Source organism: Herpailurus yagouaroundi, unplaced genomic scaffold, assembly GCF_014898765.1.
Source record: "Herpailurus yagouaroundi ecotype Mexico unplaced genomic scaffold, PumYag 197, whole genome shotgun sequence".
Classification (NCBI taxonomy): Eukaryota; Metazoa; Chordata; class Mammalia; order Carnivora; family Felidae; genus Herpailurus; species Herpailurus yagouaroundi.
In genome coordinates this window covers 5049467-5077095 of record NW_024412428.1, presented here as the reverse complement: position 1 = coordinate 5077095, position 27629 = coordinate 5049467, and the positions used below count along the sequence as shown (strand labels likewise).

The window sequence follows — 27629 nt, the reverse complement described above, 5'->3', positions numbered from 1 at the left end:
AGTCGGACGCTTTACCGACTGCGCCACCCAGGCGCCCCCGGTTTTTTTTTTTTTTTAAATCAAGATTCATTTGTATACAGAAATTTCTTATTACTTTTTATTTCCATTTAACTGCCTATCTGGGATTATGATAAGGGAATGAAGTCATTCTGGAATTGCTGAACGTATTGTGTGCTGACTGGTAAAGTATAAGAGATACAGTTAGATAAAAGGAGACGGGTTCCTGTGCCCAGTGGCCTTGAGCTTTATATTATTTCTACAAAGCAACTAACGAATTTCTCCTAAATGAGAATGAGTACATGGCAGCTTACCTAAGAATGTGGTCATGGGTAAACATTTTGGAAGTGTGTAAGCTAAAGTGTATTAAAATAGTTCTGGGCAATTTAAACTTCATGCTTCTAATAAAAATACTCATTAGCCAGGTATCACATATAATCAGTCAATTATTTTAGTAAAAGATGTGTTAGTTCGGTCCCTTATGAGAAGTATGGTTAATAGGATAACAGAGTAGGTACTTTATGGCATCCAAACCTGACTTAAGATAGTCTAACGGATCTTCGACCAGAAAGCTGACAGACTTCATGGAAAAAATGACTGAATTACCTCATGCTGGTTTTCTTTCTTTCTTTCTTTCTTTTCTTTTTTTTTTTTTTCCTGACTCTGAAACAGTCTAGGTCCTGAAATGGGAGAGGGGGACTGGGCAGGCTAAGGGGGGAAATGGAGAAAGGACAACTCACTTCCCTAAACACTCATAGAAATACATGCAAAAAGGTGGGCCTGCCTCCTGCTGGGATTTAAAAGCTCTTTCAAAAGAGAGTCAACCTCCAACATTCAAGACAAAACAAAAAGTCCAGTAAGATTGGGCCAAGGCAAGATGAGAGAGTCATCCCGTGAGAGACTCTGACATGGCCCCACAGGCTCTCCCTGCGAAGCCCAAGGACAGCCACAGCACGTCGTGTCTCAATAAACAGTTGACACCCGGAACCCAGGGAAGGGAGGTTGTGGACAAGCAGGGTTCGTGTTGTTTGCTCAGTGTGCAGGAAGGAAAACCGGAACACGTCCCGGGAGTTAAAGCTCAGAAAGAGAAATCACAGTGCGACTCCTACTCGGCTTTCCCTTCCCAGAGAAGCCTCTGAATTTACGGGACTCGACAACATCGACGTCAGGCCGGGAGTATCAACCTGGGCCCCATGATCGCAGGGAGGATTCCCAAGTAAACTTGTGAAATTCTCGTTTTTTGAGGACAGAGGTGACTGTACTTTAGACGTGAAATGTATACTACAAATTGAGCATATTCTTTGGGCAAATGCTGCAGGTGAGAGCCAAGGTACGCACCCTCCCTGGCTTCTCCAAACAGGAAGGGACAAAAGTACATTTCTGTAAGTGTCCCTGCACTTTGGTAGCGGCCCTTCCGGCTCAGCCTAAAGCTGAGGCGCCGTCTGCTCCTGGGAAGGGCTGTTTTCTGGGCCCCTACCGGGCAGGAGGTAGCAGGCGGGGCAATGCCTGGGGTCTGTCTGCCTCTGTTGGCCCCCCACCAGCATCCTCACCACAGAGCACGGTCCTGCTCCTACCCGGCTGGCAAGCTTCTTGGAAATGAAGTGACTTTTGCTCTTTCCATCCGGTGGAGCTGGAGCTGGAGTGTCCGGTGGACACTGGAGCAGTGTCCTTTGATTTATTCTTGCTAAAATGTAAATGGCACTAATTTTACAGTGCCAGGGGAAACCAAAAACAAGTCCTGCTTGAGGGAATAATTTGCTTCCCTGGTGACCGGTAACTTTTACTCAGAACGGATTGGAAAAGACGAGGAGGTAGAGAACACTGTCATCGGCCAACACTCTTCAAAATGGTAGAAAGATACTTTTGCTAAAGTCTCACTTGGCAAATACAGTCTCAATAACATTTTTTTTCATGGCATTAATCTAGATAGTTGAATTAAAATAGGCTGAGATTAATTTATAATTGCATCACTATTCTCAATCAGTATAAATTGTAAAGTGATCTAATGTAACCAACGTCATGTTGTATTGACCTAAAACTAACCCAACTGTCATGTGAAATTGAAGAAATTTAGCAAGGTAAAATGGTATGCCACAATTGGGCTTTGTGCTATAGGAACAAATAATAGAACATTTTCCCTCAGTGCATTTATTAGATTAAGAAAACATCTTTCCTGGCTATAATTTCATTTCCAAAGATTCTAGTTCAGTTATTTACAAAACACGGGTTTAGTAGATAAAACGAAAGTAGGGGTAAATCAAGCCATTTAATAAATTAGAATTATTTAGTTTTTTCCAACAGTTGCAAAACTTAGTGACGAGGGGAAAAAAAAAACCCGCCCAAAATATGTGCTATACAATTCTCTCTCTTCCTCTCTCTCTCTCTCCACGTTAGGCGTCATCGGGTGTCAAGATAATGCCAAAATGAAGACTTTTTCAAAAGACATCCTTAACTGTCAGGCAAGAACAATTCTCATTGAGTGCGGGAGGAAGGGGGAGATAAAAATGAAATCTGATGTCTTTTCCTGGAAGGTTTGGATTAAAGTCTCAATTCTCTACCTCAGGGCCCCAAAATAATTATGCTTTGCCTAAAGTAAAACCAATCCAGGAGGCTCAATTTTCAGGGAAGTCGGCAACTATTTGTAGGAGGAATCAGGCCTGCCCCAAACAAAACTCAGTGTTCCCTCATTTGGAGTATTCCGTCTCTTTCTCATGGATAAAATTAAAATTTACATTCTCTTGGCACGTAGTTGCTTCACTTACCTTGTACCCAAGACATTTCAGAAACAATATTATTTTGAAACGTAAGCGAAAGTTGAGCATGAATTGTTTCCTGTCTGACCCACATTGTAATTTCATCTCTGTGATTAATGTTCACATAGATCTGTACACGGACACTCTAAATAAATTATATTTGAAGGATTCCTACTGTGAGTTACTGGGAAAATGAAGACTCCTTCCTTCCAAGTATTTTCTAATTTGAAATGACCTCCACATACAGTTTTTGGCCAGGCAGGAGACGTGATTCTTGAGAAGTCCCACAGCATGCAGGACCCTACCGCAGGGTTCACGAAAGGTGATTGCAAGGGCAGCTGACCAAGACTTAGGGCGGCCACTTCACTTTTCACTTACGCTCTCCACGCCACATCTTCGATCAAACACGCCGTGGGAACCAGAAATAATCCCAACCAGAAGTGTGCAGAGCTCAGGACCATGGTTGCCTGCAAGACACAGAAGGGACGCGTGCGTTAGGTTTGTTCTTTCAAAAAACCTACGTGATTTAATCAATGGAAACCATCCCATAACACACACACACACACACACACACACACACACACACACACAAAACAGACATTCAATCACAGAGAAAATGTGCCTCTCTGTTGATCTCCATGAGCTCTGGTCTCCTTTCATTTTAACAAGCGTTGTTGTCTCCCTCTTTAAAAAGTGCTTTTTTAAGCCTCTTTCTGATCAGAACGCTGTCCCCAAATCCCTCCTATATGGAAATGTTGGAGCCAGCTTCCTATCAAATCAACTTTTCTCTAGGAGGCTAATTACATCCACTTCCCTTATATATCAGCCCATGTTCTTTCGCTGCTCATTCGTTCGTAGAACCAGTACCTTGGTGCAAGGTATAGTGATTCTGAACACCCAGAAGAGGAAAATGAATGGTTATAGTCCTTGCCTCCAAGGAACTTAAAATCATTAAGTACACACACACACACACACACACACACACACACACACGCACACACACACGTGGTATAATCTATAGATTTTCCCTGATTTTCAACAGGGTCATATGCTGATAAACCCATCATAAATTGCAAATATCATAAGTCAAAAGTGCAGTTACTTACTGAACACCATAGCCAGTTGGGCAAAATCATCAAAACCCTATTTTATTTTTTTAAGTTTATTTTTGTTTTGAGAGATATATAGAAGCACACTGGGGAGGGGCAAAGAGGGAGAGGGAGACAGAATTCTAGGCAGGCTCCATGCTGTCTGTGCAGAGCCCGATGTGGGGCTAGAACTCACAAATCATAAGATCATGATCTGAGCCTAAATCAAGACTTGGGAGCCCAACCAACTGAGCCACCCAGGTGCCCCAAGCCTCTTTTATAATAAAGCATTAATGTGGAAAACTGTATGGAGGTTCCTCAAAAAATTACAAATAGAGGGGCGCCTGGGTGGCTCAGTCGGTTAAGCGTCCGACTTCGGCTCAGGTCACGATCTCGCGGTCCGTGAGTTCGAGCCCCGCGTCGGGCTCTGGGCTGATGGCTCGGAGCCTGGAGCCTGTTTCCGATTCTGTGTCTCCCTCTCTCTCTGCCCCTCCCCCCTTCATGCTCTGTCTCTCTCTGTCTCAAAAATGAATAAACGTTAAAAAAAAAAACATTTAAAAAAATTACAAATAGAAATCACCATAGGATCCCAAAATTCCACTACTGGGTATTTAGCCAAAGAAAACAAAAACACTAATTCAAAGATATATGTGCCCTTATGTTTACTGTAGCATTATTTACAATCCATAGTCAAGATATGGTAGGGTCGCCTGGGTGGTGCAGTCAGTTAAGCGTCTGACTTCAGCCAGGTCACGATCTCGCGGTCCGTGAGTTCGAGCCCCGCGTCGGGCTCTGGGCTGATGGCTCAGAGCCTGGGGCCTGTTTCCGATTCTGTGTCTCCCTCTCTCTCTGCCCCTCCCCCGTTCATGCTCTGTCTCTCTCTGTCCCAAAAATAAATAATAAAACGTTGAAAAAAAAATTAAAAAAAAAAAAGATATGGAAGCAACATAAGTGTCCATCCACAGATGAATGGATCCAGAAGATGGGGGGGGGGGTGTATGGACACACAACAGAATATTACTCACTCACACACACGGAATATTACTCAACCATGAACACGAACGAGATCTTGCTATGTGGGACCACATGGATGGGCGTACCAGAGGGTATAATGCTGAGTGAAAGAAGCCAGACAGAGAAAGACAAAAGCCATATTTTCCTTTCTACGTGGAATCTAAAAAACAAACTTATTAACAAACAAAAACGCAGAAAAAGACCCATAAGTACAGAGAACAAATTGGTGGTTGCCGGGGGGGAGGGGGAATGCAGGGAGGGAGGGCCAAACAGACGAAGGGGGTGACAGACAGAGGCTTCCATCACGGGGATGAAAGGCACAGCCTAGGGAAGACGGTCAGGGGGACAGGAAGCGTTGTCTGGTGACACGCGGCAGTCACACTACAAACAGATTTGTTGCATCACTACGCTGCGCACCGGAAGCTAACATAACATGGTGTGCCAACTACGCTTTGATAAAAAAAAGAAACAAAAAACGAGACTAAAAATACAATCACGTGCTGGCTATCTCCTGCGACGTACTGAATACCGTGCTAAAAGTGACAGGTAGTTGTCTGGGTGGCGAATGGTTGTGAGCGTGTCGGCCATTCACCCTCGGGGCTGTGCCGGCTGCCTGGGGAGTGGCCACTGCCCGGCGTCATGAGAGACAATCGTATCACACGCCACTGGCCTAGGAAAAGATCCAGATTCAAAACTCCAAGTACGGCTTCTACTGACTGCGCCTCGCTCTCACGCCATCATCAAGTTGGAAAATCCTAAACGGAACCATCCTAAGTCAGGGACCGTCCGTACACGACACAGCGGAATACGACATGTATTGTGATCACATTCTAGGGGGTTTCAGAAGGCTAGAAGGCTGGTCGGGCTCCTTAAAGAGCACAGAACGTGAGATGTGTCTAGAAAGATAAGCAGGGTTTCGGCAGCTAGGGAAGGGTAGAGGGAGAGCAGTCCCAAGGGGAACGATGAGTGACAGGGACAGGCAGCGAGGACAGCCGCCTTTGATGAGCTTTTCTTGTTCCTGGCATGCTGCGTCACAGACAGCTTGGGGCAGAGGGTTTTAAGGAACAGAGCTGTGGGGCCAAGTTAAATGTCAGGGGAGGAGGTGAAAAGAGAATGTAGGGCAAAAGCCGGGGAGGGGGGTGCGGACAAGTTTGCTCTAAGCAAATGTGGGGGCTGGGGAGTAGGGAGTCCTTAGATTGGGGTTTCCGGTGAGCCGGGCTGGGAGCTTGGAGCTGGCTGGCAACCGGCAAGTTGGCCTGGAAGGGTGGGCCACTTCGAAAAGGGACAGGGGTGAGAGAACCCTTCACGTTCGTTCCTTTGCTTTTCTGGAGTCCTCACCGTTTGGTTCCACGGGAAGAGAGAGGTTTTTGCCACAACTCATTACCAAGTGGCCGGAGGCTTTCCGAGGGCGGGCGGGCAGTGAGGTCGAGGCACACGTAAGCTGGGGGACACGGCAGGGCTGAGAATCAGGGGGTGCTCAGGGCAGCTCTCTTCAAGTGCAGAGGGCGGGGTTTGGCCCCCACGTGGCATGCTAGTTTCAACGCGCTCTCTGGTTTCCGTCCTCTGTTCTGGTGGGCCCGCCACACCCACCGCGGCCCTTGTCCCGAGCAGCCACGGCGAAGCCCACGCCTAACCGCTCGGGTCTTGCCTCCGAACTCTGTCGCGTGGCTCTCCGCGGGACTCGGAGCTTCTGACGATGAGTCTGAGACGCAGTGAGGTCTGGGGTAAAGCTGAACTCCACCCAGGGCCTGGAGGACTTGCTTTGATTTTTCTACAAAAAGTGCCTGTTTTCTGACTTAAAACTATGGGAGCGCGTTGTGCCCCATCAATCACGTCTCTTCCACTTCATCCTCAGGAAATAAGTAATACAGTGTCCGAAGAAGTAAGTGCAAGAATATTCACACCGTGCTGTGCTACCAAAGACAGGAAGAAAGAAACGTCCAAGAACAGGACTTAATTACATTGTGGTACCTACAGACAATGGGCTCGTGGGTGGCAATTAAGAGTGACAGAGAATTAGGTTCGTTGGCACAGAGGAATGTTACAAGGCTAATGCAAACTCCGGCTCTGACACCTCTTCCAACGGACCCACCATGGCAATGGGAGTGTGGGAAAAGCAGCACAACTGGGCCAAATCTCGAAATTGAACTTGAGATGCTATGTCCTGATGCAGTCTACTACAAGTTCCCGTGTCTTTGAATGTGAAGCCTTCAGCATGTGTCTATATACGTCAATATACACTCCGATTGTTGTAGGTCCTGTTTTAGGATTTGCTCGCCTCTCACGAACGCATTTTGGGACTTCAAAAGGGGTGGAGTGGTCCCGGCCTTGCTGGGCTCGAGACTACCACCCCCTTTCATACGTTCGTGAATAATGCATCTGGGATACAGGAGGACGGTGACTGTTGTTTGCATATCTCTCTGGCTATCTCTACTTCCTGTTTTTTTCTACTGAAAATATGTATTACTCACATGAAAGAAAAGATGTAACCCGACCCCTCCCTCCACCTCCTAAGCGAACCATGGGAAGGAGCCCATCAACAACCCTCTTGCCTCTATGGCTGGCTGAGTCCCCAGCCGCAGGGCTGAGCTGGCACCTTGGGTATTGCTCTCTGCTGTACCCGCCTGGGGTGGTACTTGCCCATGGAAGGTGGGACTGGTTTGAGCTATACTTACTGGGGTAGGTCCTGGATCATCTGCTAGGTGTATTTACCAAAGGGTACGGTCATTTAAAAATAATACTTGACAGCAATGATTTAAACTAGTTTCCGAAATTCAGTAAGAATTTTACTTGCTGAGCGAAGTAAGGACCGTGAACTTTGAGCTGCCCTACTGGAAATACGAAGCCCCCACCCAAATTAACAAAAAGTTATATAGAGATTTGCAAATATTGTTGTTGCTGTTGCTGTTTAAAACTTGGAGCAGGGAAGATTTCGTGTATATAACTTAAAAGTGTGGTTCCAGAAAGGTTTCTACAGATTTTCACAGAATGACTGAGGTCCAACGTCCTGAAAGCTTCCCTAAGGCCACAGCTTTAGTTATTTAAACTTAATTACATTTTCTTGTTCTCTTAAGCATGACAAAAAAAAAAAAATGTTTATTGAGCTGGGCTGGGTGACAAATGGCACTTAATTACTCTTTCCCCTCCCCTCTCCTAAGTACTATTGAGTGAGGTTTTAAAAATATCCTTTTGGTGCTCGCTTCGGCAGCCCATATACTAAAAATATCCTTTTGATGTGCTAACAGTCTGTTGGGAAGAATGGACCCCCTCTTCCCAGTTAGCACATCTTTACTAGCACAGACATGAGCCACTCAGGTGCCAAATGCACAGGAACCCACTGCAGTAAACTGAGGCTCAGGTGGGTAGAATGAATTGATACATTAGGGCGCAAAAAGGTGAGAGCCCAGACAGGACTGGAGGTTTGTCTGACTGTAATGAGCCACCCAGCACAGCACTGAGTTAGATTAGAAGTATGAACCAGGGGCACCCACAACAGGAGTGATCAGGGATTAGTGCGTTTGTTTCCTACAGTGTGCTACTAATCTCACACACACAGCCGCAAGCTCAGGTCCAGCCATCCAGGAACATGGTGATAGACCAGGAGTTTGTTGTTTTTTTTTTTTTAAGTTTTATTTATTTGAGAGAGCGCACATGCGTGTGCAAACATGAGCAGGGGAGGGGCAGATAGAGAGGGAGAGAGAGAATCCCAAGCAGGCTCCATGCTGTCACTGCAGAGCCTGATGCAGGGATTGATTTCACCACCATCAGATCATGACCCTAGTTGATATCCAGAGTTGAACGTTCAACCGACAGAGGCACCCAAGAGACCAATAGACGAGAAGTTTCAAAAGGGAAGCAGAAGTAACCAGAGCCAGGTAAGGTACTTCGTGCTCCCAGTGTGGGGTGCATGGGAACCAAGGTGCTGGCAGCGGAAGCCAACCGCTCACCGGCCCAGAGAAGGAACTAGGGCTTCTTTGTGCATCTCTATGTGCAGGACTTCCCATGTGACCCCTCACAGTTCCCGTTGCACAGAAGGAAATTTAATTCTGCAACTTCCCCCCAGGATCTGCTGCCACATCCAAAGCCGCTGGTTGTCCCCAAGCCCCACTGCCTCCCCTAAACGTGAGCAATGAGGGGCTTCCTCCTCCTGCACCCGCCTGTCCCGGGGCAGGAGAGAACGAACATCCCCCAGCACAGACTTGGCAATAACACTCAAGCCCCAAGTCTGACTCCCATTTAACACCAGAAACACAGGGCACCAAATTCAAACTGTAAGTCAAAGAAAATCTGGAGGACTTGCAGTGCCACAAAAACAGAACCAAAGAACTGCGCCCCCCAATCCCTGCGGGCCCCCCCCCCCCCCCGCCAGCCACAGTAACAAAATTAAGCCAAACCTCTAAGGACCATCAGCCTGGTAGGGACACTTGTACTTGTGGTTTCTATTCCTTAAGTTTTGTTTACCCCTCACCTTTCCTAACTTTGTGTTTCCATTCAAAGGCCAAGGGAGCCCTAGTTTTGTCGGTGAGCTCTGGCTGTCCAAAAACCTTGTTTGCCACGGATGCGCACGAGGGAAGTTAAATCCACGTTTCTCTCTGCGAGAGTCGTTTTGGGAAGGGTGGCGATGTACGTTCTCGCACTATTTGCTCTGGGTGACGGTGCGACGGTCGACGCGTTTGTTTAGGAGCTGTGCACCCCCCACACGCCGAGGCTGAGAGGCAGGTGCGCGGCACAAATCCATCCTCCCCAGGGAACTCTGGGCCAGGCGGAACGACAGACAGGTGCAGGAAAGACTATCCCGTGTGTGGCTCCATAAAGGACTGAGCTGAGACCACATCCACTTGCTGCGGGAAGGAGGGCGCAATTTCAGGCTGAAATTGAGTTCCCTTCCCATAGTCACGTGTGCCCACAGCTCTCCTCCACAGAATACCTACGGCATTAACATTGGTGCCAATGTTACGCTTAGATTTACTGAAAAGTAACATCTCCGTTGTCTCCCACAGAACGTCCTCAGACGACTCTCCTCCCACGCACTCGGAATGCAAATGAAGTTTTGGAAAAACAACCAAGCGATGCCAGAAGCGCCTACGTACCTGTGCTAACTCAGAAACCACCCCACATGCCTGATCTGGACACTTAAGTGCCGGCCCAGTGGCACGTCCAGATCTACCTGCACAAAAGGGGACCTGAAGCCATAACCCCCGGCACAAGAAGCTGCTACCTCAGCCTTGCTGTGATCCCTGAAGATGGGCGAGAAGAAGCAACCACGTAAAAATATCATTCCTACAGGGGCACCTGGGTGGCGCAGTCGGTTAAGCGTCCGACTTCAGCCAGGTCACGATCTCACGGTCTGTGAGTTCGAGCCCCGCGTCAGGCTCTGGGCTGATGGCTCGGAGCCTGGAGCCTGTTTCCGATTCTGTGTCTCCCTCTCTCTCTGCCCCTCCCCCGTTCATGTTCTGTCTCTGTCTGTCCCATAAATAAATAAAAACGTTGAAAAAAAAATATCATTCCTACAAACGTGGGGTCATTAAGAACCAAGCATGTAACAAACGCTCTCTTTTTGACAGTGGGCTTTATTAATTTTTTTTCTTTGTCACTAAAGCATAAGGTAGCTCTATCAATGACACTATTGTTTTGAAACCCTCAAAAGTTAGTGGTGGATGATTAACGTGGGGCATCTGGGTGGCTCAGTCGGTCGAGCGTTCGACTTCGGCTCAGGTATGATCTCACCGTTCGTGAATTCAGGCCCCGCGTCGGGCTCTGTGCTGACGGCTCAGAGCCTGGAGCCTGCTTCGGATTCTGTGTCTCCCCCTCTCTCTGACCCTCTCCCGTTCACACTGAGTCTCTCTCTCTCAAAAATAAATATTAAAAAAAAAACAACTGTATTCCCCCTCCAGGAGGATAAAGGAATGCTTTCCGGGGAAGGTGGGGGGGTGGGTATTAGAATTTAAATACAGTCAAATGCACAAATCTTAAGTTTTTAGTTCAAAGAGTTCTGATAATTGTGTACATCTGTATAACTACACCTGCCTGATCCCTCCCCTGCCCTGATTTGTCACTAACAGCTAAATTTTGCCTGTTTTAGGACTTCACGCAAGCGGGAAGACATTCTTTCGCCCAACATGATTGATGCCTTTGAGATTCACGCGTGTTCCTGCGGGTATCTATAACCTATTCTTTTTAAAATATTTGAGCAGTATTGTTGTGTGAATGTATCACAATTTGCTTAACCAGTCTCCTGTGAATGGACCTTGGGGTTCTTTGTAGTTTGGGCCTCTTATCAATAATAAGGCTGCTGTACGCATGTGTACAGAGTCGTTTTTGTGTACATATGTTTCTGTTTCTTTGGGGTCAACGCCTGAGAGGGGGGTTGCTCTGTCATGCGCAGGTATACCGCAGAAATGTTGGGGGTTCAGTTCCAGACCGCGACAATAGAGCAAATATTGCAATGAAACAAGTCAAATGAGTTTTTTTGTTTCCCACTGCATATAAAAGTTATGTCTATGCTATATTATAGTCTGTTAATTGGGTAATGGAATTAGGTCTTAAGAAACAATGCACATACCTTAATTTAAAAATACTGTACTGCTGAGAAAAGCTAACCATCATCTGAGCTTTCAGCAAATCGTAATCCTTTTGCTGGGGGAGGGTCCTGCCTCGATGTCGATGGCTGCTGACCGATCACGGTGGTGGGTGCTGAAGGCTGGCGTGGTTGTGGCAATTTCTTAGAAGAAACAGTCAAGTTTGCTGCAGCAAGGGACTCTTCCTTTCATGAATGGTTTCCCTGTCACATGAGATGCTGTTTGATAGCATTTCACTCACAGTGGAACTTCTTTCAAAACTGGAGCCAGTCCTTTCAAATCCTGCCGCCGCTTTAAGTACCAAGTGTACGTAACATTCTAAATCCCATGTTGTCACGTCAACAAGCTTCACGGCATCTTCAGCAGGAGCAGAGTCCCATCTGGAGAAACCACGTTCTCTGCTCAGCGGCGAGAAGCAGTCCTCACCCCATCGCGTCCTGTCACGAGATCGCGGCAACGCCGTCCACCCTCAGGCCCCACTTCTAGTCCTGGTTCTCTCGCTGTTTCCACCACATCTGCCGTGATCGCCTCCACCGACGCCCCGAGCCCCCAGAGTCATCCCCAAGGGTGGGAATCCACTTCTGCCAAATGCCTGCACATGTGGATATTTTGACCTCTTCCCACGAATCACGAATGTTCTTGATGACATCTAGAATGCCGAATCCTTTCCAGGAGGTTTTCAATTTGCTTTGCCCAGATCCATCAGAGGAATCACTTTTTATGACATCGATAGCCTTTCAAAACGCATTTCTTCAATAGTAAGACTTGAAAGTGGAAATGACTCGTCGACCCGTGAGCTGCAGAATCCACGCCGTGGCAGCAGGCGTGGAAACGTTAGTCTCCTTGGGCGTCTCCATCAGAGCTCTTGGGTGACCACGTGCACTGGCAACGAGCAGCAATATTTCCAAAGGAATCTTTCTTCCTGAGCAGCAGGTCTCAACCGCGGGCTTAAAATATTCAGTAAACCATGTTGTAAACATGACGTGCTGTAAACAGACATACTGTCATCCAGGCTTCGATGATCCACTTGTAAAGCACAGTGGACTGGGCATAATTCTAACGGGACCTAGGATTTTCAGAACGGTCCGTGAGCACTTCATGGACTTCAACTTCAGCGAAGTTGGCTTCCAGTTCAAGTCACCAGCTGCATTAGCTTCTAACGAGAGAGTCAGCCTGTGCTTTGGAGCTTAGAAGCCAGGCAGTGGCCTCTCTCTAGCTGTGAAAGTCCTCAGTGGCATCTTCTTCCAATAGAAGTCTGTTTTGTCTGCATTGAAAATCTGCTGTTTGGTGCAGCCACCTTCATTAACTACCTTGGCCAGACCTTCTGGAAACTTGCTGCCGCTTCTCATCAGCACCTGCTGCTTCACCCTGCATCATTTATGTTCTGGAGGCTTCCTTCTGTAAGCTTCACGAACCCACCTCTCCTAGCTTCAAACTCTGCTCCTGGTAGCCTCCTCACCTCTCTCGGCCTTCATAAAACTGAAGAGAATTAGGGGCTTGCTCCGGATTAGGCTTTGCTTGGAGGCAATGTTGTGGCTGATGTAACCTTCTGTCCAGGCCACTCCAGGTGACTCTGGCTCTGCAATAAGGCTGTTTCCCTTGCTCACCATTTGTGTGTTCACCGGAGAAGCCCTTTCAACTTCCTTCCAGAACGTTTTCTCTGCATTCACAGCTTGGCTGTCTGGTGGAAAAGGGCTACCTTTGGGTCTGGCTCAGCTTTGGGCAAACCTTCCTCACGAAGCTTGATCATTTCTAGGTTTTGATTCGAAGCGAGAGACGTGAGACTCTTCCTTACACTTGAACGCATAGAGGCCACTATAGGGTTATTCACTGGCCTAATTTCAATATTGTTGTGTCTCACGGAACAGGGAGCCCCAAGGAGAGGAGGAGAGACCGGGAATGTCTGGCTGGTGGTGGAGCAGTAGAACACACACATTTGTGGATTGAGTTCATTGTCTTACATGCGTGTGGTTTGCAGCGCCCCCAAACTCTTGTTACAAGAGTAACGTCAAACATCACTGATCCCAGGTCCCCATAACAAATATAATAATGACAAAGTCTGAGGGGCCTCTGGGTGGCTCAGTTGGTTAGGCATCCGACTTCAGCTCACTGTTGGTGAGTTCAAGCCCCGCATACAGGCTCTGTGCTGACAGCTTCAGATTCTGTCTCCCTCTCTGACTGTCCCCCACTCACACTCTCTCTCTCTAAAATAAATATTGTTTATTTTAACAATAATAATTATTAATTATTAATATATTATATATTTATATATTTATATAATGTAATATAATTTATTATTATATGTTATAATTATAATTATAAATAATTCTAAATTACATTATAAATTGTTATTATAAATTATTAACATTTTAATAAATTAAAAAATGACAATGATGACAAAGTTTGAAATCTTGTGAGAATTACGAAAACGTGACACAGAGACACAAAGTGAACAAATGTCGGAAAAATGGCACCAACGGACTTGCTCAAGGCGGGGTTGCCACCAACCTTCGATGTGTAAAGAATGCAGTATCCGTGAAGCACAATAAAACGAGGTGTGCTTGTGTATGATGAACTTTATAAGAGACGTCCCAAGGGCTCACCAAAGCAGTTGCGCGAGTACAGTGAATGTCTGAGCACCTCTGCTGTCGCACGTCCTCACCACGCTTGGTCTTGTCCGTATCTTTCATGGTAGCCGTTGTAGTGGCTCACTGTGGTCCTGACACCTTGCGTGTGGGGTCTGCTCTCACAAACACCGTCATCACCACGTGAGCTACTTATGACAGAAGCCACAGGAGCGGAGAGCCCTTCCCCACTAACTGGCAGGGCAGCGCCGACAAAGCCAAAAGCTCCAGAAAGAAAACTCTGAAGGAAACACAGACTCCCCTCACCCCGCCCCACCCCTACCCAAGGGAGGGAACTCTTATTTCGGGGCGCGTGGAACGGGACGATTCTTTACAAATCCGTGGCGACATTTCAACTCTCATTTATTCCCCGGCCAGTGACGAGACGGCAGTTCCCGATTTTTCCCCGAACAGGCTGTGAAGAGGTGGAGTGTTGATGCTATGATTTGCTTACCCGGATTATTAACTTATCCTTTTTCGGGTAGTGGTCCTTTTGATTTCCCATTGTGCTCTTTAGCACCCCATTTTAGAGACCACGAATTTCCTGAAACGATTTTTCCGGAGGAGAAAACAATTCTTACCATTCTGGTGCAGGAAATTGAGGCAAGGAAATCAGCTATCACTGCTATGAAATGTGGGACTCACATTCAAGGTGAGAACAGGGACAGGTTTAAAACTGGTGCTGTACAATTTTTTTAAATATTTATTTGTTTATTTTGAGAGAGCGAGCGAGAGAGAGAGCAAGACGGGCATGCACACGTGAGTGGGGGAGGGGCAGAGAGAGCCGGAGAGAGAGAATCCAAGCGCTAACAGTGCAGAGCCGGACATGGGGCTCGATCCTGCAGGGGCTGACGGGGAGGGCTGCAGGGACGCCACGGTACCAGTTCTGACTCTCCTTCCCTAGAGGTGGGCCTGCAGGCTTCCAGAAATTATTCTGTGGGTGTCTGTGGTACAGTGTTTCTTCTGGGTGTTTATAGACAATTTCAACACTCACTATTTCTAGATTGTGATTCTCGCGTGATTTCACAGAAAGCCAAAAGAGTCAACTGTGCTGTCACAGAAAGTTATCCATTTCCCTGAGGAGAAAAATTAGACGTCTCACAGTGGCAACAACCACGGTAATTTAGAATATTAGGCTCGATATTAGAGCACAGTATTTATGACAGATATCGATAAAGATGGCCCACCTCTTCGATTTGCCGCCTGAGTGACGAGCCCCCCGAAGAGAGATGAGCGCCCCTCACCATGACTACTATTAGCTGGCCCTCAAATCTGGAAGATCCAGAGACTCAGAGATGGTCCCCGCAGAGCCCAGGGCTCTGGAACAGACAGGTGCTGCTGTCACTTCATGCATATTCACTGACGCTGTGGTGCCAGAATATACGCCCTTGTGACCTAGCCTGTGGGTCGCCTGCACTTCCTAAGGTGGAATAGGAGCTGGTTCCCTCCTCCTCCCAGAGAGGCGGACGAAATCAAGGTCTTGAACCAAGAGGCACTGCCGAGGAAGGACATCTGAAGGACCAACGAGAACGATCGGCAGGTGTTTCTTGAAAAGCTGAGGGGCTGTAAGGGCTTCGGTGGGCGGTGGGATTGACGGAGCACTGGCAGCCCGAGCTGCAGTAACGGCATGCCAGGGACTGTGGGCGTAGACCACAGACATTCATCCTCATAGTTCTGGAGCCTGGACATCTGGGAGCAGGGTGCCCGCCAGCCTGCTTTCTTGTGAAAGCTCTCTTGTGGCTCGCAGAAGGCTGATTTCTCACTGTGCTCACATGACCTGCGTGTGTGTGTGTGTGTGTGTGTGTGCGCGCGCGCGTGTGTGTGCGTGTGTGTGCGCGTGCGCAAAGAGGGAGGGAGGGAAAGAGAAGGAGCAAGTTCTCTGATGTCTCCTCTTACAAGGGCACTAATCCCACCACGAGGCCTCCGCCCCTGCCACGTGACCTCATCTGAACCTAATCACCTCTCAAAGGTCCCATCTCTAAATTACCATTACGTTAGGGGTTAAGGCTTCAATATAAAAACTTGAGGGGGACACGGACATCCAGTCCCTAACAGGCACAGACAGCCTACCTGGACCTCAATCCCACTCTGCTGCCTACTCTTATTTAATCACCAGGCCTTGGCTTCTTCCTCTGTAAAATGGGAAATATATATTATTTAACTCACTAGGGATACCATGAGGCCTAAATGAACAAATGGAGAGTACTGGAAACAGTGTGTGGCCCATGGTAAGCGCTATACACGTTACCTATAATGAGCTGATTTTTTTACCCTATTGGTAGAAGCCCCAATCTTACTTGGATATCCTAGCAGTGAACCATAGTGATAGAGAGTGGCTCTTGAGTGAGTTTTGAGGGGGGCTGGGTCCAGAAGATGACGATCTGCCCCAGCTGTCAGGAGGTTCACGCGTCACTGCTCTCAGGTGGTTGGACAGGTTGAGCCGTATGATGCAGGCTTCCTAAGTTATATTGCAAACAGGTTGCTTGTGGGTGATGGGCAGCAGGTGTTAATAGTGAAAAAAGCTAAATAGTGAAATAGCTAAAATCTATTCTTTAGGTTCAAGTATGAGCACCACTCACTGGTGCTGACTGCTGACAGGGTGCCTTCTATTTTTTTTTTTCAACGTTTTTTTAATTTATTTTTGGGACAGAGAGAGACAGAGCATGAACGGGGGAGGGGCAGAGAGAGAGGGAGACACAGAATCGGGAACAGGCTCCAGGCTCTGAGCCATCAGCCCAGAGCCTGACGCGGGGCTCGAACTCACGGAGTGCGAGATCGTGACCTGGCTGAAGTCGGACGCTTAACCGACTGCGCCACCCAAGGGTGCCTTCTATTTTTAACTGATCAAGGTGAGCTTCCTATCATCATACCAGGCCAAGCACTGTTCTCATCTCTACAGAACACCACTCAGAGCACAGACTCAGCTGTCGCTCTACGATGCTGAAAGATGTCCGCTGATAACTTACTTTGTACCCAAGTAGAAAAGAAAAAAGAGTAGGGGCTAATTGCTCATGAAAAATGTTCTCTATGTGGGAACACGTCAAAAGGCTAAATATGGTGCCTACCTGAGTCCCCGTCCAGGAAGCTGGGGAAAATGATCAACCCAGACTGTCACAGAGCCTAAGCTGCTTCCACAGGGCTGAGGAGTGAGTGAGATCTCCCCAGTAATGCAGAATTAAACTGTAGGATAAGCAGCCCACAACCATCCTGATCCTTAGCATAGATTTAAAGGAATTCAGAGATGGGAGATCCGGTCGGCTTCAGGTTTTCCCGTAGGTTCCTCGGTGGCAGGAACCACAAACTAAAAAGACATTGAATCATTGTTTCAAGTGACGATAAAAACTTCTACCCAGGACATGGCCTTATGGGTACATAAGGCCAGCAGCCACTCACGTAGTCTGACAGGACTGACCCTAGGAAGGATTGTCTCCCCAACTTTTACTGAAATTAATGCAGAGGTAGACAATGGGAACTGCATAACTAATAGAATATATACACTCACACACATATCCTAAATATGAGATATTTTATCCCCCGGAAAAGTCCCCACTGATCACTACTTTGTGCATTTAGAATACTTTTTAAAATGCTGACATGACCTGGAAGATTTGCATAGTCCCAATTCGAGTAAAATCCATGGGATTAACAAGACACATCTTTCTCGATCTTCAACCTTACCCAAAGATTTGAGAAATAGATGATTTCATATTAAAGCCAAGAAAAGAGGATAAGGGGAAGACGGCAGCGGAGCAGGAGGACCCTAGGCTCATCTCATCCTGTAGAAACACAACTAGGTAACTATGAAACCATCCTAAATACCCCAGAAATCCATCTGAAGAGTGGCATAACAAACAACTAAAGATAGAGAAGATGCCACATCGAAGAAGGCAGGAAGTATAGAGACATGGCTTGGGAGAGAAGCAGACTGTGGTCACTGTGGCCAAGGAGGGAGCCACAGTTGCAGAGAAGGGCAAGAGACAGACTAGGACACAGGGGAACAAGCATACTAGGAAAACAAATCCCCATGGTAATTGGCGTGGAAAGTGAGAGGGCCCAAACTGTGTGAGTTCTTGCAACCAGTGAGGCTTAAAGCCTGGATTTTTTTTTTTTCAACTTTTTTTTATTTTTTATTTTTTATTTTTTATTTTTGGGACAGAGAGAGACAGAGCATGAACGGGGGAGGGGCAGAGAGAGAGGGAGTCACAGAATCGGAAACAGGCTCCAGGCTCCGAGCCATCAGCCCAGAGCCTGACGTGGGGCTCGAACTCACGGACCGCGAGATCGTGACCTGGCTGAAGTCGGACGCCTAACCGACTGCGCCACCCAGGCGCTCCAAAGCCTGGATTTTAAAAGTCAGTGGGCCTGGCTCTGGGACAGCTCGGAGGGCATTGTGCTGCTTTTGCAGAGAAGGCAGGGCAAACAGCTCATGGACATACACCATGGAAAATGGAAATAGGGATATGAAGAGCCACTACGGCACACGGTAGGGAGATTATTCGCTCATCTCAGAGCACGACCCAGAGAGACGGCATTCACAGAGGGACAGCTCAGAGAACAAAGGAACTGGCTGCTGCCTTTTCCTCCTGTGCCCCTCAGCATAAGCCCAGGGCCACCCGGGAACCTGCCAAGTGCTGACACTTGCTACCTAACTTGCTTACACCAAGCCCTGCCCCTGACGTTCTGGTGGAACTGCTCCTTCCAATCATGCTTGCCTCAGTCCCAACATGGTGGGGGGGGTCCCCCAAAACACTGGCCCAAATCCCTGCTAACATGAATCTCCTAACAAGGGAGTTTTGCAAGGCCTCGGTTCCAGTGGCAGTGACAACAGGTCTCATTTCACAAGCAGACCAGGGCACACTTAGTTAAAATGCACCACATTCAGGCCAGGGATCAAATACTGCTCACAACAGGCAAAGAGAGCTTCTGGAGGTGACTGACTTGAAGGATAAAGTGGCCAGGACACAAGAACAGAGAGTACACAGCACACAGTGGAGACACTCCTGGAAATGCGAGGCCCTTGGGAACAAGGGAAACTACACAGCAGGGCACTACAGGACCTCTTCTTCGTAAAGTCATTACCTTCAAAACCAGGGGACGTAGCTGACTTTCCTAACACACAGAAATAGGCACAGAGACTTAGACAAAATGAGAAGAGGGAGGAATCTGTCTCTAATTAAAGCACAGAACAAGGCCATGGGTGAAGACCTAAGTGAAATAGATATCAGTAACATGCCTGATTGAGAATTTAAAGCACTGGACTTGAGAAAAGAGTGGAGGGCATCAGTGATACCATTAACACAGATATAAGGAATAACACAGCAGAGATAAGGGCTCAATAAATGAAATGAGAAACAAACCTGATGGAATGAAGAGCAGGCTGGAAGAAGAAGAACAATTAATGACCCAGAAGACAGAGTAGTGGAAGGTAAGCAAGCTGAGCAAAAGTGGGAAAAAAAAGAAAGAAAGAAAAAAGAAGAAAAGAATTATGTAAACGAGAATAGATTCCGGGAATTCAGTGACTCCACAAAAGGTATTAACATTCATATGATGGGCATCCCAGAAGAAGAAGAGAGAGAGAAAGGACCAGAAAATTTATCTGAAGAAATAATAACTGAAAACTTTCCTAATCTGGGGAAGGAAACAGATATCCAGATCCGGGAGGCAAAGAGAACCCCCAACAGAATCAATAAAAGCAGACCCATATCAAGATTTATTGTAATTACAATGGCAAAATATAGGGATAAAGAAAAAACATTAAAAGCAGTAAGACCAAAGAAGACAGTTACGTACAAAAGAAACCCCGTAAGGCTATCAGCGGAGTCTTCAACAGAAACTTTGCAAGCCAGAAGGGAGTGGTATGATATATTCAAAGTGTTGAATGGGGAAAATCTGCAGCCAGGAATACTCTATCCAGCAAGGCTATCATTCAGGATAGAAGGAGAGATAAAGAGTTTCCCAGACAAACAGAAACTAAAGGAGTACTGGACCACTAAACCAGCCCTGCATGAAATATTAAAGGAGACTCTTTGAGTAGAAAGGAAAGACCCAAAATGTTGGTATGAAGGTAGGAAACACAAAAGTGGTAAAAATGACTATTTCTGTAAGAAGTAGGTTAAGGAATCACAAAATAAAAGGATGTGAGATATGACACCATATACCTAAAATGTGGGGAAGAGAGGAGTAAAGAATGGGTTCCAACCCAAACGACCATTGACTTAATATAGATTGCTATATGCGGAACATGTTATGTACAAACCTAATGGTAACCACAAATCAAAAACCACTAACAAATATGCCAAGAATAAAAATAAAGAAATCCAAACATATCACTAAAGAAAACCAGCAAACCATGAAAGAGAAAAAGACAAGAAAGGATCAGAGAAAATCTTCAGAAACAACCACAAAACAAGTAATAAGATGGCAATAAATATATATTAATAGTTGCTTTGAATGTAAATGGACTAAATGCTCCAATCAAAAGACGTATGGTGACAGAATGGATAAAAACAAAAACAAAACAGAAAAACAAGACCCATGTATATGCTGCCTACAAGAGACTCATTTCAGACCTAAAGATACCTGCAGATTGAAAGTGAGGGGATGGAGAAACATTTGTCATATAAGTGAACGTCGGAAGTGATCAGAGTAGCAATACTTATATCGGACAAATAGACTTTAAAACAAAGACTATAACAAGACATAAAGAAGGACAGTACATAATAATAAAGGGGATGATCCAACAAGATCTAACAATTGTAAATATTTATGTCCCCAACACAGAACCCCCAAATACATACAAGAGTTAATAACAAACATAAAGGAACGAATCAATAGTCACACAATAATAGTAGGGGGCTTTGCCACTCCACGTAGATCGATGGACAAATCATCTAAACAGAAAATCAACAAGGAAATGATGGCTTTGAATGACAGACTGGACCAGATGGATTTAACAGGTATCTTCAGAACATTCCAGCCTAAAACAGCAGAATACACATTCTTTTCAAGTGCACATGGAACATTCTCTAGAATAGACCACACATTAGCCCACAGAAACAGCCTCAACAAATTTTGGAAGATCGAAGTCATATCACGCACCTTTGCTGACCACAACGTTATGAAACTAGAAGTCAACCACAAGAAAAAGTCTGGAAAGATCATAAATACATGGAGGATAAATAACATACTACGAAACAATGAAAGGGTCAACCAGGACATAAAAGGAGAAATGATAAAGTACATTGGAAACAGAAGAAAATGAAACCACAATGGCCCCAAGCCTTTGGGACACAGCAAAAGTGGTTCTAAGAAGGAAGTTTAGAGCAATATAGGCCTACCTTAAGAAACAACAACAAAAAAACCCCTCAAATAAATAGCCTAACTTTATGCCTAAAGAAGCTAGAAAAAGAACAAATGAAGCCTGAAACCAGCAGAAGTAAAGAATAAAGATTACAGCAGAAATAAATGATATAGAAGATAAAACCAAGAACATTTTTGTAATAGATTTGCATGGTTTCTCTTTTCCTAAAACCAGAGTCTTCAAATCAATATCATTTTTGAGATGCAATGCCACAGCGTATGTCCCCAGGCATCCCTGGGGAATGTTAATCTTCACTTTCCTCCACTGTCAGGGGTGTTCCATGAACAAGTTTAAGGAAAATGGAATTAACAGTTACAAAAACATACCTGGATTTGAAAATAATTTGTACACTAGATAGCTGATCAGCAGGCACAGGACATTCCCAGGTAGAGTTGTTAAGCAGGAGCTTACTGGGCCTGGGAGCAGAGGTGGGGGCAGACATGGAAAGCCCTTGAATCAGCAAACTTTATATCCCACTTTTGCTTAGATCCAGGCTTCGACTGACTCTTGATCACTGCTATGGATCCAAGCTTCTCTGTTTTCCATCCTGTTGGAGTAGTCCTTGGGGTGCTTCTCAATCTATTTCCCAGAATGGAGATCCACAACCACAAGGGCTCTCAGGAGGAGAGGGACATCTCTTCGGGGATACAGACGCTGGGCTCCATTGCCTCCCAAGTCACAATGAACATTCACTGAGGGAGCAGAGTTCTAGAACCCAATGTGGCAGCCTTGGGCTAACTCCTTACTGCTCCTGTAGGGATTTTCTCAGCAGCTAAATACGGTAGTGAAGAATGAGGACTTTGGATTCAGATAAACCTGGGATAGAATTCTGCCTCTATGCTTTAGACCATGACACCTCAACGAGTTAATTAACCTCACCATGCCTCAGTTTCCTGGTAGAACCAAGAGAGCAGTGGCACCTCCCTCCCAAGGGCTGTTGAGCCCAGTGTCCAGTTAGCTGTATACAAACACATTTTACTTCACCAAATCCCCAAGAAGGTCTGGGCTCACCCTTCAGCACTAAGCACGTACTTCTTCCTTCCTCAAACTCTGCCTTGCTTTCCCAGCCCCCAAACATCTGCACGGTGCCTTGTGCTGATCTTGAAGCAGCTCTGACTGTAAAGTGACCGAGGTGGAGCAAATGAGCTCAGTGGCTGGTGCATGGCACCCGGTCGTCTGAGCCCCTGCCAGCTGGCCTTGGTCCACCCCTCAGCTGGCCTTACTCACAGCAGAACAATCCGGGGACCCCACGATGAGACACTTTCTCTGATGTTTTCTTTAACTCTGACAACCGCAGCTGAAATTTAGCAGCAGCCTGTGGCTCCCCAGGGACGTCTTCTGCCTACTTCTCTCTCTCTCTCTCTCTCTCTCTCTTTCAGTCACTCTTGCTGTTACTTTTTACTGCTCCCCCACACCAAAGTTCAGATTGCCTTTTTTAAATAGAAACAATATTCTCGCGGGGGAAGAGACTAGCTTTAGTCAAGTTTTCGCGATAACCAAGCGAGCACTGCAAAACACCAAGTACCAAATTAAGAAATTAATGCCTTCTACTCATCGAGTTGGTTTCTTTCTTTCACAAAACTCAACGCTTCACGGCAACAACCAGCAGTGTTTGAGCACCCATTCCACGTCAACCTCTCGGTTACTCACAAGAGATACAAAGACGAAGGGGGAGCGCGCTCCTCCAAGGCTCCACCCACAGACATCTACACACATGGCCAGAATGCGGGGTATTTGGTTAAACTACTCACTTGTCTCTATGCACAACGCTGCCGGATGCATGTAAGGATTCACAAGCACACGCTGCAGGAGCTCCAAACTCCCAGCAAGGGTATCCCGAACAATATAAATGTATAGCATTACTCTAAAACCAACCCTCACTTCTTCCCAACCCTTCCCTGGCATTTTCTGTTTTCCTTAAAGACGCCACTGGCCTCTGGCCCAAGTGGGAGGTAGGTCTTTATTTGAGCTTCTGCTCTCTTCTATGGAACCTCTCCTCCTAGGTACTCCCAGGTATGTTATTTCTTTTTCTTTTTTTTAAATTTATTTGAGAGAGAGAGCACGCGCACATGACACACGAGCAGGGGAGAGGGGGCAGACAGAGAGAGAGAGAGAGAGAGAGAGAGAGCACACATGAGCAGGGGAGAGGGGGCAGAGGAAGAGAGAGGGAGAGAATCTTAAGTAGGTCCACACTCAAAGTAGAGCCTGATGTGGGTTCAATCTCATGATCGTGATATGACCTGAGCTGAAATCAGGAGTCAGACGCTCAACCAACTGAGACACCCAGGTGCCCCTCCCACATCTATTATTTCTAAGCCCCACAGAAACACCTGCAAGAAAGAAACTCACTGTTCTCATTTTACAGATGATACAACTTAAGGCTAAGGTTAAGTGACCAATTTCAGGTCACACTGCAAGGATCTGAGGTGGGATTTGAACCCAGGTCTCTCTGGACTCTAGAGCCAGGGCCTGCCTGTCCCATGGTATGAGAGTCATGCTCTTAACAGACAATGGCTGTGCTGTCTACTCATAATTGGCTAGTACTTTATTATGATTTATTAGCATTTCAATAACATTCGTTTTAATACATCGCAAGCCTTTACGTTTGTAAAATCCTGCTTCCATTTTTAGCTTAGAAAACCTAGTCTGACTTTGCCATACATAAATTCTTTTGTCACATTTCTGACCCTTGTCTTTTTCTATTCTGCTTGAAATGTAGCATCTTAAAATGACAAATTTAGATGATTTAAACAATGCAACTATTCCATGGGAATGTTATCTCCCCAGTGTAGTGCAGTCGTGCTGAGAAAGCAGTCCTGTATCCTCACTCAATAAAGCAAAGTCTGCCATGTCTTGGTGATCGGTAACAGACAACACAGCACATGTCTGTTAACGGACGGCTCACAGTCTGCGGGGGCCTGGGGCTCTGTCGGTGGAGCGTGCGACTCTTGATCTTGGGGTCATGAGTTCAAGTCCCACATTGTGTGTGTGTGTGTGTGTGTGTGTGTGTGTGTGTATGTGTGTGTGTATACACCGCAGGATCTGTTGAGATTTTATGGTTCCTCATTATTCTTCAGTTGGGCAAGTCTTATTAAAGTTGATACCTATGAAACAAAAATAATATCTTGGCCTTCAAAGCATCCCAGAGGGCATCTAAAAGTTAGAAAAGAATCATTTTTATAAAACGGAAATAATTTGAGTGAGGAGAGGATGCCTGTAATTTATGGCCCAGCAGTTCTCCAGAGATGTCCAGCTTATGGATGCTTAGACGTCACTCTACTGGGGTCTTGCTACTCTGAGGCTCTCTAGAGAGACAAAGTCTCCGGTGCAGGGATGGTGGCGCATCTCAGATGCTCTCTAGGTTCAAACCCATTTGTCTGGAGGCAAATGCTCATGTTCCTCTAGCAGGGTGTCACCAGCCCCACTCTGCTCGGACCCTGCCCCTCAGATGCAACACCAGAGAGTCTGGACATGAAGAATCCCACATGACGGTACTAGAAATCTAGCAGCCAAGTATCCTGTGCATCAGTGGGGGAGGAGGGCTCGCCGGGATGTGGTCCCGTTTATGTCGTTGTAAAAAAATCCAAGTACACCTGCTTTACACCCCATGCACATGTCACTTCCAAGGTGAAAAGCAAAACTTTTAAACTTGTAGAACAAAGTGTGGAGGAAGACCTTTATAACCTTGATTAGTTTTCAGAAAATTTGATACGAGGGGCGCCTGGGTGGCTCAGTCAGTTAAGCGTCTGACTTCGGCTCAGGTCATAATCTCAGTTTGTGGGTTCGAACCCTGCGTTAGGCTCCGTGCTGAGAGCTTGGAGCCTGGAGTCTGCTTCGGATTCTGTGTGTGTGTCTCTCTCTCTGTTCTTCCCCCACTCAGGCTCTGTCTCTGTCTCTCAAAAATAAATAAACGTTGAAAAAAGAATACAAAATAAAAAATAAAAAAAAAAAAGAAAATTTGATATGAAACAGCAGAAACCATGAAGGAAAGAGATGAGTTTGAATGCATTAAAATGAAAAAGTTTTGCATGAAAAGATCTGCATTAAAAGCATTGAGAAATTTCCAATGCTCATTCCATTCCTGGAATACTCTAGGGAAACTCATAACATGTCTGCAGATATAGACAAGAAAGTTTGCTATAGTATTTTCAGTAATGGCAAAAAAAAAAAAAAGTAACTTAAATGTTTATCAACAGGAGAATAAATAAGTTCTGGCATATTTATACAACCACAAACAGCATGAAAAGGAACGAAGTACAATTCTATAACTATGGGTAAACATCAAAAATAGCTTTGAAAAAAAAAAAACCCCAAACATCCAGTGTTGAAGAGAAGGGTATATACGATACAATCTTTATAAAGCTTCAAAACCCTGCAAAAATCAACACTATATATTGTTTATATGTTCTATAGGTTTTTATGTACATAATACATGCATAAAAATAGTAAACATTAAAGGCACAAGAGTGTTTCTATCTCAGAGTGAACGAGATTCGGAGGGCAACCAGGGGCACTCGACAGTATGGTTAACATTCTGTTTCTTTTCAAGAAGAGATAAAGCACATGGCTTGTTAATATTTGAGTAGGCTGTGTATTTGATTCCACGTCCTTTGTCCCTACGTGTGAAAGATGTCACAACGTTGATAAATTCCGTTTTCAGGCCACAACAGCACCAGCGTATGGCACGGCCGTGTGAGGCCTGGTACGAGGTGCTGGAGGGGGGTGTCCAGGTCCGAACTCACAGAGTTCAGTTCAGTGTGTGTGTGATGCTGGGGCCACGTGGGGAGCCGGAGGGCCAGGCCTGTCTTCTAGCAGCTTCTGGTTGGTAGAGAAAGAAGACAGGTGTGTGGAAGGCAAAGCGGTCTTTAAGAGGGGTGCTCATGTGGGGCTCACTGAGATTCCATATAGTTACAAGTGATGAGAAACGCTCCAACCAGAAGAAGAGCTGGAACAAAGACCCAAGGTGGGAGTGACGGGAATATTCTCTGCAAGAAAAAAACGTGCTTGGGTTTGGGCCGTGTGTAGGGAGGCAGCCCTGAATGTGGGCCTCAGGGGTTTAGATTTAATTCAGGAGACGATAAAAAGCCACAGGAGGCATCTGGAACAGAGAATATTAAGGCACGAGCCTATAGGAACCATCGAAGGGAGGGTGGAGCCTGTTGGGCCGAGAGAGGGGCCTCCGCGTAGCTGAGGAGACAAAGGAGAGCCTCGCTGGGCGGCAGCCACAGCAGAGGCGGAAGCTCGGAGCGGGGTAGCTGCAGAGGCCGGCGGTGAAGGGGAGGGTGGGACCAAAGGCTGGAGGCCAGCTGGCTCCAACTGCTTTTGGAGGGAGGCTGAGGGGCTCACAATAAGGTTAACACATGGACACTGGCAAAAAGGGCCGCGACAAGAGAGGAGCCACATTTACCGTGTCCGCCGAGTGCCCGGCAACGTTCTCAGCCCTCTCTACGAGGCCGTGCGTTTCATCCTCTCGGCAGCCCTGCCTGTTGGGCCCTGCTGTCGGAGTCGCTGTTGTCAGCCCCGTCTTAGGGGTGGGGTGCCTCGGGCAAGGAAGGTCACGGGACTCGGCCAGGGCCACCCAGCCGGCAGGTGACAGAGCCAGGGCGTACAGCCAGCCGTCTGCCCCCAGAGCCCGTGTGTGTCACAAGAGAGATGGGCAAGCCCTGCGTACCTGGGTGTCACCTGTACCGCAGTGATGGCTGAACCCCGGGGTTTCTGGGTGGCGAGACGGCTGGAGAAACCCAAACGAAACGACCTTAATCTCTGGAGTAGACGGTGGGGCCATGAGTCTGCTTTGGTGGGGCCAAAGCAGTCTGGGGCTACAGGGGAAGAAGAAGCCTTAGAAAATGTTGCGTGCAGAATGGGAAATCAGATGCAATACCAATGAGAGCCAACTGCCAGCATGAACAGATGACCCTGACGAGGATACACACCATCTGACTGTCTCCGTAACCGCGGGACACCCAGAGAGCACACGGCTACGCAAGCAGACGGTGGGGAGGGACAGGCGAAGCTGTCGGAACAGAAGAGGGCATGGGAATTAAGGACAAGAGGGAACGAAGCACTTAAATCGCTGATTTGGGAGCCCGGCTGTGCAAAAGGAAGCTGAAGGCTGGAAGAATCGGTGAGAGAACGTTCAGAAAGTATTTATTGGGCACCCAACTACAAGGTTGACAGGCCGATAATGACAGTGACGTCCACGGCCACATCCCCCT

General features: G+C 46.6%; 1 protein-coding gene across 11 annotated transcripts in view; it reads right to left on the bottom strand.

The window, feature by feature from the left end:
- LOC121012749 (phospholipid-transporting ATPase IB) overlaps window positions 1-27629 on the bottom strand; it is a 651500-nt gene that overhangs the window by 85928 nt on the left and 537943 nt on the right. For all 11 annotated transcript variants that reach the window (XM_040448061.1, XM_040448063.1, XM_040448066.1 and 8 more), the window contains one exon: window positions 3129-3217. In XM_040448061.1, coding sequence (XP_040303995.1) covers window positions 3129-3217 — 89 coding nt within the window. The remainder of the gene's footprint in view (window positions 1-3128; window positions 3218-27629) is intronic.